Raw genomic sequence first — 15,998 nt, 5'->3', positions numbered from 1 at the left:
CGAAGACAACCATCCCTGCAAATTACAATACTGATAACACTTCCCTAAGAATGGACCCAGTGGTAAGGGATTTGGGAACTTAGGTTGACAGTAACTTTGATGACCATCTGTCCATGGTAGTCAGAAAATCCTTCCACATCGTGCAACTTGTAGTTAAGGGCTTGGAATCCAGATCTAAGGAGACCATAGTCCCACTATATACTTAGTCCTCATTAGACCAATAATCGAGTACAATGCACCCTTTGGCATTTATCTGAACAGGCATGTGCAACAGCTGGAGTGATCACGGAGGTTCTTCACTAAAAGAATACAGTGTATAAATAATATGCCCTATGCAGACCACCTGAAAGCCCTTTCCTTGTACTCGGTCTCCTACAGATTACCGAGGGGTGATATATGTCTAACCTACAAGGCATTCTCTAATCCAGACCTGATGGATTTGCTACACATTCACAAAACAAACACCACTAGAATTACCTGATCTAAAGAACTGAAACTCATCTGAGGCATAAACAAAAGATGTTGGAGGGACAGGTATGTATCTCAGAGATTACCCTTAATCTGGAATAGACCCCTCTCATTCATGTGAAACACACCGCTTCCCTAACCCTATTCAAATTCAATTTGGACCAAAGGATGGATAATTGCAAATTCACCCCGGCTTGTCACCTACATCTGTTATGGACAGAGGCAGTTTGTAGATGCCATATGTCACAGGCAAATACCAAAGCCATTCTAGCCCATGGACATTGATAATTGGGAAAATAGGGCATGAATGGCTAGGCTGAAAAAGGCTCTGGGGCCTTTAACCTAATAACCTCTTATGATCCTAAAAATTAAGAAATGTCTTTCTCTTGATATATAATTTACTTCTACAGTTATTCTGGCATAATGCCTTTTTTTAAATTTCTCATTACATGGTGCGAGAGAGACTGACTTATCAATACAACTACCTAAGTGGGAACAGAAGTCAGAGGCATAGACAGCAGCTTTAGCAATGGGATCCATAGGAGGAATATCACAGCAGAATTTATTTAGGTCATCAAGTAACTGAAGATTTGTTTTTGATATATCCCTAAAAATAGAAATATTTACATGAGTAGTACAACCAGTTTTAAAGGAAAAAGTCACTAATTTATGGTCTGATTTAATAAAGCTTGATGATACATATTGAAAAGTACAAGAAGTGTCCATATATATGAGGACTAGATCAAGGATATTAGTGATCTAGTAGGACTGTTAACTATTTGTAAAACACAGTTAGCATTTATAATACCAAAATAACGCTCGGCATGCATGGCAAGTGTAAGCCATTCAGCGTATTGATGGACAGTTGAAGTTCCTCAGTAGAAAGGTGTTGGGCTTAATGTGGATTAATGCAAAAGTGTTAAGATAGTTATAGGTTCATAGGTAAGTACTAAGCTAGTTGCCCTTGTGGGCCATTTTAAGACTAGCCAATTTCTCTCGGTGAGAATCAAATCCTCTATCTCTTGTCTGTGATAACACATGAAGCTTTATGCCAACGCCCCAACTGTGTAAAGAAGGGGACAAAAAGGGTATTCTACAGCTAGATATGAAGTGGTAATTAGTCTCATCTATGGTATTTGCACATCTAAGAGTTCAAATGATGTTTCCCAATGAATCTGTCATAAAGTGTTAATGTCCTTGCCAAATACTGATGCTATCCCACACCTCCAGTATGTGTGAAGACATGATAAGCACCATATCCAGAAACAATGGGAATGCTTTCATTGCTCTGAAGCCATGTCTCTGTAAATACACATATATGAATGCATTCAAGCTGTAATACAGCCTCAAGTTTTTGCATTTTTGGCTTAATTTTAACTGCACTGCCGTACTAAACAACTAAGCAAATATATTTAGAAAAACTATAAGAAACCTTTTGCATATTCACAAGACATTCCAACTGTACAAGGAAGTGTACCATGGGGCATGCAGCCTCCTACAGCTGTGTAATTAGCACTTAAACATATGCACCACCTATATAATATACAGGTTCAATGATCCATTTCACTTGCAACCTGAACACAAGGTACAGATAATGCTCAAAACTAAGAGAAGTGCACATTCAATACATAAGTACTCCAAACATAATGCAAGGCAAACACAGAACAAATACCATTGGTATACATTCTGCAATGTGAACATGTGAGACAGACATATAACAGTTAAGCATTTGCTCTAGCTAAAACAGCATCAAATGCACATATCAAGGCAATCAGTGAAGTAGAAAAAAAATGTGTAACTTTAGAAAGAAAACACTAAACAGTGACACATGTAAGTAACATTTATATTTCTTAGCCAGATATATTAACAGTCTAGACTGAAATTCCTCAAACTGTGTATAATTTGTAATATTTGGAAAGAGTTCCAGGTAGCAGGGATGATCTTGGGCAAGGCCTTCTTCCCAGATGTCGGATTGGAGGCAATTATAAAAAATGAAGTTATACCTCGGTTGTATGCTCTTGGGGAATACTCAATGGAAGAGAAACTGGGTGTACCACCTAATGCTGGGCAGTGCCTTTTATTTTAATGTTTGAAACTAAAACCAAGGACTGTAAATATGGCCCTTGCCCTGAGTGGTAGCCAGCTTGTCTTCCTTTTGAAATTAGAGATAATGATGTACACTGGTTTCATTATGCATCTAGGTATATTGGCAGGGCAGATTCCATTTCTGGAATCTGTGTGTGTCTGTATGCCTGTCTGTCAATCCATCAGTCCTCACTTTATTCTGTGACAATCTATGACTTGACTTCCTACTGTCTGTTGCTACAAGGACTGGAAACATCCCATATACTTTTCCAGAAGCTCTCTGATGTTTGAGTTTTGTCTGCCTCCATATCTTTGCACAAATTAAAAGACTTAATCACCATCCTTCTACAACCATGATTTTTTCTTGTCTTCCTTTTCTATAACTCTTGGCTATCTGCATTTCACATATCTGCAAAGACATTGGGCTGTTCCTTCGCCCTTTATATCCCCCCTTCTTTACACAGTTACAGGCCCGAATGAAGACATGAAGGGTCTAATTGACAAGATGATAAGTCAGCAAGCAAAGGAAAGTAGTACTGCTGGAACTGAATTCATCCCCAAAGAGGTATCTTCATGAGGTGCTTAGTTTTCTTAAAACTCTCACCAAGGTGACATTGATATATTACATCATGGACAGAAGTAGGTTAGGCAATAAAAAGACTGCTGGGTGTACAAGACCCAGGATACAAAAAGTGCCCAATCCTTGTAGGCACACTGGTACCAGGACTGGAATAAATAACAGTGTAGAATCCTCAAGATACGGAAACATTCCTACAATGGGGCTAGGCCAGGCTGAGGGGAAGGATGGCTCCTGTTTTGTAGAAGGAAGTAGTAGTCCACAAAAATCACAAAAAATGATAGGCCAAAAAAGAGCCAAAGACAAAAGAGTGGACTAATGAGAATAAAAAATAAATTATGTGGTGTTACTATTATGCAAGAAGCTTAGAATTTCCAAACAGAAGACATACAAAAAGATTAAGAGAGAAATTAGAGGAAAGAAAAATACTTCCACAAGAAAAACTATCAGAAGCTTCAAATAGAAATTTGTGTTTATTAATACAACATATTTATGAAAAACATTATACAGACCAAGAAACTTTGGGCTGTTTGGAAAATGAAGCGACTGAGGAAATGCAAAATATAAAGAACAAGAGACTTTTGAAAGCTATAAAAAAAGAAATATGGTCATGGGAAAGAAAGAGAGATCTGACATGGTGCAATATTTATGCAAAGGAGAAAGCCAAATTAATCAATACAAAAAAGGTAGATATTCAGAGAAGTAAAGGCAAAGGCATCCAGATATGGAACATTTCACAATACAAAAAAATAAGATCACAAAAAGGGAAAGTAGAACAGAAGATTAGTAAAGTAGAAGTTAAAAAAAAACAGAAGTTAAAGTTATGGAATACCTGCGAAGTAAAGAATTTAGCTTAGAAAGTCTAATAATGGCTATATCAAAGCATGATGGAACAACGAGTCCCCCAAGTTAGGAGAAACAGGAGGGGCAGGAGACATCTGAAGAAGAAATATGGAAATGGGAACGAAAAAGAGGTTTAATATGGTACAGTATTTATGCAAAGGAGAAAGCAAAACTAATCAATACAAAAAGAGCAGCACCAAAGATATTTGAACAGAAATACAGGCAAAGGCATCCAGCCATGGAAAATTTTACAATACAAAAATAAGAAAACAAAGAGGAAAAGCAGGAATGAGGATTAGCAATGGAGAAGTTAAAGAACCTGCAAAGTGAAGGATTTAGTGCAGAAAATCTAACTCTGACAACATCACAGCAATGGATCCCCAAATTAAGGAGAAACCAGTGGAGATGGAAATATCTGATCAGTTGCCATATGAAGATACTTTGGAGCCTTCTACAGGAAACCAGTACAAACATTCAGTTGGAGTTGCAAGGGAAGGAACAGGAAAACGTGATAACTCTAATGCAGCCAATGTTGTACACTGATAGATCAGAGAGTTCCAATATGAAAGAACAATGTATGACACAGGAAGAAACTGAAGAGAATGTGGCACAGGAAGATGCTCTGGAACATTCTATAGAATGCCCGCAGGAAATGGAGAAGAATGTGCCCTCAATTTAGAAGAAAATGATCTAAGAGAACAGTTGCTTGATTTAACAGAGATGGACAGACATATTAAGATCAATGAAAGAAACAGACTACAGAAATAAAACAAATGAACACAGCAATTAAGACTGTTCATTAAGATGCATGTGCTATAACAGAAGTATATAGAATGCATTACGGTGCAGCTAAATTAATAAGAGTTAAATTCTTAACACAAAAAACACAGGGTAGTAAGGGAAAGGAAGGGGAGAAATGGAATGCCATCATGAAATTATCAAACAGAGGAAAATATAAAGCAATTAAGAAAAGAAGTGTCACTACTAGAAGAGTACAGAAGAAGGAACAGATCAACAAAAATACTCGGAAAGGTAGATGTGATAAAAGCAATGAGCAGTATCAGAACAGATCAAGATTTATCGTGCACTATCTCAAATAATAAACTAAAAATATCAGCACAGGCAGAAAAATGTAGAAGATATGCACATAAATATAAAGGAAAAGTACAAAATAAGCAATTTACTGATGATCCAAAAAGTTTTATTGAAAATTGGGAATCAAGGCAAAAGCAATTGAAACACCAGCAAAAAAAAGAAGAAATAGATACATTTTGGAGAATATCTATGAAGATTCTGTGGAACATAACAAAGATGCTAAATGGATAGAAGTAAAAGAAAGAATAAAAAGTTCAAATGCACAGGATATCAAATGGGATGAAGTAAGAGCCAGAGAGATTGAAAAAAGCTTAAGAAAAGCTCCTAAGTGCAAAAACAGCAGGCCCAGATGCAGTACCTAACTTCTGGCTAAAAGTAGAATATCTTTACATGAAGATTTAGCCTCGAGTAAGAACTATTTATATCCGCACCCTGAACAGATACCAACCTGGTTAACAAGAGGAAAAACAATGCTACTAAAGAGCGAACCTGCAAGCTATCCTAAAATCTAAAAATCAGTAACTTAACTTCCAACAACATATAAACTATACACTGGAATTTATGCCAACAGAGTTTATAGTCATTTAGAAGAAAACCCAATCATGGCAATAGAACAAAAGGGTAACAAAAGAAAGTCATATGGAACGAAGGCTCATCTGTTCATAATGGAAAACTGTAAAAGGGGGAAAAATCTAAGTATGGCATGGATAGATTACAAAAAAAATGTGATAGTATTCCACATTCATGGATAAAAAGTGCTTAAAAATGTATAAGATACACCCTACACTGATTGATTACATTACAGTAACCATGAAACAGTAGCAAACCACTTTGTAGTTAAGCCATGATGATGTTGCTGTTGTGTCTTTTGGCTTTTCCCAGTAAGGGGTCACCACAGCAGAACTCCGGTCCACTAATGATTGGCAGTAGATTTTTATGAAACGCCGAGGTGCCAGCTCGACGCTCAACCTTCAACGAAGGCACCCCCATTTACACACGCATGTCTTTCGAATGCTACCCAACCACGGGGAGGACATGCAGACTCTACACAGAAAGCACTCCCAAGCCCAGCCAAGAATCGAACGGGAGAACCTCTTGCTGTGAGGTAACAACGCTACCGCCATACCACCGCTGCATAAAGGACAAATTTTTATTCCAGGGATAAAAATTCAAAGGGGGCTATTCCATGGTGAGACTCTGTCACCACTGCTCTTTTGCCTTGCCCTTAACCCTTTAAGCTGTCTACTTAACAGTTTAGGTCATGGCTACAACTTGCCTCCCAGAAAATAAAGTGTAAATTCGTCTACCCTCATTTTGTAGATGATTTAGAACTGTATAGTTCATCAGATGAGGAAGTGAAAGTACAACTGCAAGGTGTTGAAACTTTTTCAGATGATATAAGAATGTCATTTGGTCTTGATAAATGTGCAAAACCAACCTTTAAAGCAGGAAAGCTGCAGCACCAAGTAAACATCAATTTATGACAGGGATGTGATCTAACAGAAACTGAGCAAGATGAAGTACATAAACATTTGGGAACTGATGAAGGATCAACAATAAAGCATGAACAAATGCAAATAAAACTTAGTAAGGAATATTTTAGAAGGTTAAAATTAATACCGAAAACAGCACTGACATCTAGGAACAAAGTCCAAGCTATAAACCTACTTGCTCTTCCTCTACTAACTTACAGTTTTGGAATGATTAACTGGCCCCAAAAGGTGTTGTATTGGTTGGATAGGAAAACAAGAAGGATGCTTCATGCTCATCAAATGATTTGTAAAAATCAGTGCATACCAAGACTATATATTCCCCATTAAGAAGGAGATATGGGCCTCCACGAAATTGATCACATGTATAGATCTGCAATGGTGGGACTGCATATTTTTTTATTTATTTTATTTAACATTTGTTGACCGGGAATGTCCGACTAGGTTCCACAGAGCCTGTTTTCAGTGGAGGCCCGGGGAGAAATGCTCCAGATGCATGTCTTTGGAATATATATCATATATATTTGTTGACCTCAAGACCCAAATGTAGTGAAAGTATTGAAACATGAGGAGAATAAGTCTAAGATGGCTTCCCTGCTTAGTTTAGCAGAAGTCTATCGGTGTCAAGTGGGAATGAAAATCAAACCAGATTAAGATAAAAATCAGATAGCAACTGAATGTGCCAAAAAAACAGAAGAAAGAATATAAGGTGAAGGATTAGGTGAGAAGGAAAGAAATGTGGAAAATGCATAAATACAGTTGCAAATATAGAAAACTCTTGGAACAACCTCATGTTGATCAGGATCCAACACGGCAATGGTTAATGAGAGGTGAATTTAAACCAAAAGACGAAAGGTTAACATTGGCAGCCCAAGATAGTGGATTGTATACATGTCAGTTTACAAAGTCCATTCAAAACGTATGAGAAACGGACAAATGTAGGTTTTGTAAAACAGAAGTGGAAACAGTCACACATCTTCTTGCTTGTTATGATAAACTAATAGCAAAAGGATTGTATAATGAAAGGCATAATGTGGCAAGACTGTTGCATTGGGGATTGTGCAAAGATTATAATATTGAAGTAGCTGAAAAACACTGGAAACATGAGCCACAAAACATTATAGAAAATGATGAAGTTTATTCATTATGAACAGTTCAAAAAATATATGCAACAAAACCAGATATAGTAGTCCATGAAAAGAATACAAAAGTAGGACTGATCATTGAAATTGATACACACAGTGACTACAGTGTCTTATATACAGAGACACAAAAGTCATACAATTCCAGGATTTGCAGGCAGAAATGAGTGCAATGTGAAAGAAGAATACCCAGACAGTTTCAAGAGTAGTAGGAGCAATGGGTCTTACAAAAAGGAATTTACAGTCATACTTAGATATGTCAATAAAACAAGTAACTCCGTAACATTTACAGAAGGAGTCATTACTAGGGACACTGTGGGTGCTGTGAAGAGTACTTTTGGCTAACATCAAAGACTGAAAAAATAATAATTTCATGAACTTGAATCACACTGACTTAGGAATGGGGTCCATTCCCGTCATGGTATTAGAAACCAAAAACACTTGGAAAAATTAAAAAAGGGACTTATATAAATCAACATTATTCCTGTTTTTTTTTCTGAAATACATACTACTTGTTCACTGTTTTCCCATCTGGGTCTATTGTTCCATTCCATTTATTTACCTTGTATTTGATGGACAATGAGACTAACATATATTCATGCCTTTGGATGTAAAACAATAAATATAATGATGTAAAAAAACAACAGGATACAAAAATTCAAATCCACATTTATTGCACATTAGCTCCTCGGCCAAAAAAGCCCTCAGGAAGGATTACTTCTTGAAGGCTATTTTGGCCGAGGCGCTGAAGTGCAATAAATGTGGATTTGGATCCTGTTGTTTTTTTCCTTCTTTGTGAGCGGTTTGGTGGTTTTGGAATAAATACAATGATACCTGAAATGAAGCTTCTAGGCAAAATGTGTAGTCTTAGAATTCTTAAACTAGTAATGGGATAGACTCTGTAAGAAATGTTAGCAAATGGCTAGCAACACCTAATACGCTGAAAAGAATAGCCTTGTTTGTAGTAGCCTTGAGAGAGTACATAGACCATGGAAACACAACAAGAGATCCAGCAACAAATAGGATAGCAATAGCAGTAAATGAAAATATAAATCAGTACTGGAAAATTATTCTGTTTACTCATGTATGTAGAAAAAAAAGGATTAATAAAATATAAGCAAATTTTACCTTTTAAAAAAAACAGAAACAAGAATGTAGCTAGTACTCATACGCACTAATGAATTAAATGAAAAAAGAATCAAATGAAGGGAACTTGTAAGAATAATGTCTCCCCTGTGAATATCTGAGATTAAGGTCACTGGAAAAAAATTGAAAAATTGTCAATCAAAACCAATCAGCAAAACAGCTAGCCTACTCTTTGCCTGCTACCATATAAAAAAAACACTTCTTATGTGTGTGTGGGGGGGGTATGCTCCCATTACCACCATGTGGTAGGCAAGCTCCCCCAGTACCTGAACTTACATAAATTAGTTCTACATTTACCCTTTGGTAAAAAAACTGCACCTATGAACTACCACATAAATGGCAGTCTACTTAATGCCGAATGTGTGATAAGAGACCTTGGGACCCAGGTAGACAGTAGTCTCTCCTTTGATAATTGCATTGCCACAGTAGTCGGGACATCCTTCTATGTGGCACACCATCACAAAATGGGTTCTCAGCCAGGAAAAAATAAGTCATTGTTCCCCTCTACTCGGCACTCATTAGACCCATTATTGAGTACAATGCCCCTTTTGGAATGTACCTCACAAGACATCTGCAGCAGCTGAAAAGGTCACAAAAGTACCTCACAAAGAGGATTACTGGCCTCAAACAGATGCCCTACACTGACCGTCTCAAAAACCTCCAGCTTTACTCTGTAGAATATTGCCTACTCAGAGGAGATCTCTACTGAACATATAAAGCTTTGTTAAACCCAGAGCTGTTGGACATGCTACACCTAAAGAAATCCCAATCCCTCCAAGCTACACACTCTAGGGACCTAAACCTTGTCACCACAATAAACAGGACATGATGGAGGGATAGATTCCTATCCCAGAGACTTCTTATACTCTGGAACAAGCTACCCATCTATGTCAAGCAAAGTTCCTCATTAGCACTCTTCAAAAAAAATCTTGATGAGTAGATGGGAAATCAGAAATACACCATGGGGATCACTTCTGTGGCTCTGCTCAATAGGGGCACAGAAAATTAACTTTCTTGGGTGGCGTAAGCCAGGGAACCTTGTTAGCTAGGCTTACTTAGGCCCTTGGGCCGATAGCCTAGTACCTACCTATGAGCCTATTCACACAGCAGCTGGAATGGGAGAAGTGGTTATGTAGCTATTATGAGAAGTAAATTCCAATCAGTTGAGAGTGGACAGTAAGCACCCAATCAAAAGGTTTTATCAGAGAAGTGTAGGATAATCAAGGACTTATCATAATGGATGCATAAAGTAGAAATTGTCAAATTAAAATAATTTCATTTTTAGTTCTCATTAATCTGGCCTTAGTCATAGATACTTCTCCCACCCATGTGCATAAAACAGATTAAGTGGTCTCATTAAAAATATCAAAATTTCACCTTTAATGCATAAAAAACTGAGAAGACTTTGAAAAGAGACTTATCAAAAATGTGCATTTTATGCACTTTCTGTGTTTAGAATGAATACTTCCCTTAACAAAAAACAGGTCGCACAGTCTACCCAACAGTGCAATGTGCATTCAGCATGGGCTTTTTTGGTTCATAGTGCAAATGTTAGAATTATTTTAGTATAAATAGGTGAAAATACAGTGGTGATACTAGTGCTGAAATAGATGAAACTGTCAGTATAGCCTTATTTGAATGCTCCGGCTTGTTTTCTTGATATTACTGTTTTCTTCCTGCTGTTTCTAAAGAAACACATAAAAGTACAGCAAATTTGCATATAAATATGTAGCCGATAAAGAAGCACACGACAGAGAACATGTTACATCTCTTTCTGAAACTTTATAGCAGCTACAAAATTAATGCAATCAGAAAAAGACTGCACATCAAGCCTAGTTATCATGTTTTCTAGATTACTATACAAAGTCAAAATAAGAAACAACAAGACACCCACACAAGCACTGCTCAGATAGATTTAGCAACAAAAGATATGCAAAAACAATTTTAACAATAAATCAGGAGCTGTAGCACGCTTGGCCAGCTTTAATTAAAACTCATTTTAGTAGAATCTCTGTTTACCTCTTTCAGAATAAGAATTTGGGTTGCTGCACTGAGATACTGCAGCTGATGTGTCACTAGTATGCAAGGCTTATTACGCAGAACTCCACTAATGCATCTGAGAAAGAAAAGGAAAAACGAATGGTAATTATTGTCATACATTGCCCTCTTAAAGATCAACTCCCAGCTGAAAAAAATTACCAATGTTTTGAAAAATATTACATTCACAGTACTGCAGTGTTTTAAGATGAGACCATATGTGCTCTCCAAAACTTTTTAAATTGTTTTTGTACTGATATCAACTTCTATACAATGTACATGAAAAACACCTGCTAGCTCAAAAACAGACCACTCCTTTAGTTTCAGACATAAAATAATTTCAGTTTTTACACTGACTACAACTACATACCACATACTTTTGTTAACTTTAACTTATGTATTTGCTTAATCGCTGTCTCTACTGAAGTCGCAAAGATGTCTCCTTTTTAGACCCACAAATAACATGCCAGCACTGTATTATATAGCACAGGCAGCTTTCAATGTTAAATGTCTAATACAAACTCTAAAAAAGAGTTAAACGCACAATTAGTAATAAGACAAAAAGTACAAAAAAGTAGCTCACTTGCAGTAAACTTCACATCAGGAAACTAATAAATTAATGCATATCTCTCAACTGTCCCTGATTTTAAAGAACATCCTTGACTTTGCTTCATATTTTTGCACACTCTCATAAAATCTTTGATTTTCTGGCAAATCACTGAGGAATGCAGTGTCTATAATGCCAAACATTAGAGTTTCATACTTCTAGTTTTTCAGAAATGCATGTCGATGCAAAACCTTTTGTTCTGTTCCATTTTTAAGTCAAACACAGTTGTTGTTGAGTCTTTCAGCTTTTCCAGGTTAGGGGTCGCCACAGCGGAACTCCGGTCCGCTAATGATTGCCACTAGATTTTTACATGCCAAGTTGCCAGCCCAGATGCACAACTTTCAACAAAGGTACGTCCATTCACGCATGTCTCTGAGTCCACACAGTAGACGCTCTAGCTGAGAATCGAACAGGACAATGTCTTACTGTGAGGCGACAATGCTACCGCAGCACCACCACAGTAATATTTAAAAAAATGACACTGATTTTCAGCCTGTGCTCATTGCATTACTCTTGGCTTTGCCTAGAATTCTTCATCTATGCACATTAATTACAGTGAAGGCAATTCTGTAATCATATGTAGTAACATTACCAGTGCGATACTGATAATGAAGCAAAATCTGAAGCCATCAGTTCAGTTTTAACAGTGAATTTATTTACAAAACATAAAATAAAATTTCTACTCATTTAGACTTGGGGAGATGAAAAGATTTCTCCACCATCAGACTAAAACATTTAAGTTCCTTGTAGAAAACCACCATACATCTATATATCTATCTGATGAGATTCTTCTAGCCCTCAAAGGAAATTAAATTTCATATGGCTAGTACCCCAGTTACACTGCCTAAATCAGGCTACTCTCAATTAGATGCTACAGAGATCAGCCTCATTTTGGGCCTGCCCTTCTCTTGCAAATATGTTCTGTCTCCTTTGCTTTCAAGATAAAGTTACCATGCTTTCTCTCTCTATCTCTCTCTCACTCGTTTTCTCTCTCTCTCTCTCTCTATATATATATATATATATATATATATATATATATATATATATATATATATATATATATATATATATATATATATATATTATATGAGATCACCTCCAGGGTTCACAGACCTCAGAGTAAGGAGAAAAGCTTATTTGCAATGACCCCAAAAAGGACACTTTTTTTTTCCAGCACAATGTTAGAAATTGATTTATGGATGAAAAGTGTCATCAGACTAGATCGTTTAACGTCTCAGGTAAAATCAAAAATAAACCAGGAGTGTTATTTAGTTATATCTCAAGATACCATGAACTAGTGGGTCTATATTAGAACACTGAACATTCAAAATGTCGAGTGTTCTAATATCGAACCCTACCAATCAAAAATACTAAACATCGAACATTCAGAACAGCTAATTTTTTCTAGGGAAAAAATTTGCTGTTCCAAAACACATACACACAACACAAGCACACCAAACAAACAGCAATCCACGCACATACACCTAAACTCTTACACCTAACCCTACACTAAACTATACACATACCACTAACTACTCACTTACCTTAACTCAAACCCTAACCCTAAGGTTCGTCACTCTTGCACACTCACCTCACCCGTGCCCTAACCCTAATTCACTTACCCCGCCCTAACCCTCATGTCCACACAATCACACACTTACCTGACTCGCGCCCTAACCCTAACTCACCTAACCTGCCCTAACCCTCATGTCCACACAATCGCACACATACCTAACCCGCACCCTAACTAACCTAACCCTCACACTTACCTAAACCTGACCCATAACGTTCCACCAGAGTGCTGAAAATACCGAAGCAACAGAAGCGGACAACCAAATTCTTTCCCTGGGAAAGAATTTGGTTTTCTGTTTCTTCGATATTTTCAGCGTTCGCTGAAAACGGGTCGATATTAGAACACTCGACATTTTAAATGTTCGGTGTTCTAATATAGACCCAAACTAGTAATGATATACACTTTTTTTTTCTTACCCTTCTGATCAATAGGGCATTGAGAGATTATAGTCCATAAACAGAAACTGTTGCATATTTCAGTGTGATGTTGTTACAATGACACAGCAATATTAATTTGCACTCATTTAATTATACCTTTTGTATCATCATTAATGTTTCTGTCAATGAACACATGGGAACACTCTTAAAAACATGCCTACAAAATGCATGTGAAGTATTATCGTGCTTTATGTTAGTATGATAAATTACTACTGTGAAGCATCAGAGCTGTATTGGGTACATAATGTGACTTATCCATAAATATTCAGCAGTAGATTATATGCAAGACTAGAAACTATTTGCATACCCTGGAATGCAATCTATACACATTTATTGTGGACAAGAGATATGTTTCAGCCAGGGATGTGGAAAAAAGATCATATAATGAAAAGAAAGGTATGCATCAATGTGAGGAAGACGTGGAGTACGAATATGGATAGCAGGTACTGAGCTGGAACGTTAAGGTATAGAACCTTGATGCGTTAGTTTTGATGTTAAAATGTTACAAAAACTCTGCTTAACTGTACTGGCAGTTTCTATATGGCAAAGGCATAAGCCACACAGCTGAGTGGTTAGACACTCATGAGGGTGAGCTACCCTGGAGCTTATGATACACAGACCTATGAATTTGTTTTCTGCACTGTTTCCGCCTCTAGTCTTCTGCAAATTCAGTCAGTGAACCTTAGGACTCGGTAATTCTTTTAGTTAAGGTATTGTTAGCAGAAGGTATAACTATACGTTTGTGTTTATACTTACTTGGCTCAATACCAAGAACAGAACAATAACTGGGATTTCCTCAGTCAGGTAATCTGAAGTGGTAGCAGTTTGCTTCCTTGGGCCAAGGCAGAAGACCAAAGTGTTAGAGAATATTAACAGCCTTCCTTAGAAATAGCGTGTATGTATAAAACTATAAGAGTTTAAACAAAGTACAGATATTGTGGACAGGTGAACAGTGGAAGGCAGTGAAACACAGAACGTGGTGAGAAATTCTGCTAGGTGTTTGTCAGTGTGAAGCTTCCTCTTGGGTGTGGATGGTGTACGTCCATATCCAGGGAAAATTTGCATACTTCCTGCAAGCTCTTAAGGCTAAGCTATTTATTATTTTATTTATTTAGATAACATTTGTTTACTGGGAAAGTCAGACTGGACACAGGTCCCTTTTCACTGGAGGCCCTGGGAGAAAAGCTCCATGAGTAACAGTAAATTTTAATCACGAATTACAATAAAAAATAGAGCTGCTTTAACTAGATATTCAGATAAACTGATAACGCTGCAAAAATCAGAGGCTGAAATGAAGAAAAGGCTGGCTGAGTATGAGATTTATCAAGAAGAGCGGTATCAAAAATGGTAAGAGTTAGAAGACAGAGCGTGCAGAGAAAACCTGAATATATATATTTAATGAGTTGTTCAGAATTCAAAGCTGTGTACCTTTATGCTCTTAAATCTGTTTAGTACCAGTGGCATAACTGGGGAGATCATGGTGGCCATGAAATTTTAAATTTAGATAACTCGGTTGTGGACAATGGAGCAGATCTATGGACAACAGCCCCTGACGACCATAATTCAGAAATACCGTTACATAAAACACATTCATGTAAAAGATTAAACACAAACATAAGTACCACAAAGCAAGGAATACCAGGACAATGAGTTATAGTTCAAAAAGTGGACTCTTGGAGAAGAGTTAAAGATTAAAGTGAGGCAGCAGCTGGTATTCTCATGGATAACCATCACGCACACCTGGCTTTATCAGTCCATCCAAGCATAAAGCACATAAAATGAGGCTTTCTCATCATATTGGTATGGTACTGGAAGAGAAGTGAGATCATACTGCAAGACTTGTGAGCAGTGCCAAAAGGATGGCAAAGGCAAGGCCACATTGGTTCCTTTGCTTAATGTTATAAAACCATTCCAAACTAGTTCCATAAAAAATATATGGCCTCTCAGTACCCTAAGTGCTAAGCATAAGAGAAGTATCTTCTTAATGGTGGACTATGTAACCACGTACCCTGAATTATGAGCACTGTTTTCTAAAGATGCAGTGAAGGTGACAAATGCTTGAATGGAAATTTTATGCAAGGTGGGATTCCTTGCAGGATATATCTAATAAGGGTCTTGCTGATCTGCTTGTGGGAGTAAGTAAAAATACTAATCCACAATCAACAATCAAATAATTTGGTGGAGAGGTTTAATTCCATCTTTAAGGTCATGGTGAGAGCATTCACACACCAGTTTAAGTGGGTATAGGTCAATTGCCTGCCCCAGCTTTTCTTTGCCACAGAAATACCCAGAGAGTCCACGTTTTTGCCATATGAGTTATGTTATGGTCACAGGCTGAGGGGACCCCTAGATTTAATTCTTGACATCTGGAAGGATATATGCAATTCTCACAAGCAGACTGTTGTAAGGTTTGATGTAAATTTCAAGACCAGGTTTAGACAGTTCAAGGAGTAGACACCTCAGCACACAGCAAATAGTAACAGCAACAGAAGGTCTGG

At 37.2% G+C, this 15,998-nt stretch overlaps 1 protein-coding gene across 3 annotated transcripts in view; it reads right to left on the bottom strand.

The window, feature by feature from the left end:
• ABCC4 (ATP binding cassette subfamily C member 4) overlaps positions 1-15,998 on the bottom strand; it is a 2,616,332-nt gene that overhangs the window by 1,561,316 nt on the left and 1,039,018 nt on the right. For all 3 annotated transcript variants that reach the window (XM_044072995.1, XM_044072997.1, XM_044072996.1), the window contains one exon: positions 10,866-10,962. In XM_044072995.1, the coding sequence (XP_043928930.1) occupies positions 10,866-10,962 (97 nt within the window). The remainder of the gene's footprint in view (positions 1-10,865; positions 10,963-15,998) is intronic.

Source organism: Protopterus annectens, chromosome 5.part1, assembly GCF_019279795.1.
Source record: "Protopterus annectens isolate FY-2018-M chromosome 5.part1, PAN1.0, whole genome shotgun sequence".
Classification (NCBI taxonomy): domain Eukaryota; kingdom Metazoa; phylum Chordata; order Ceratodontiformes; family Protopteridae; genus Protopterus; species Protopterus annectens.
Note: the sequence above shows the minus strand (reverse complement) of the source record. Positions and strands in the feature narration are given on the sequence as shown.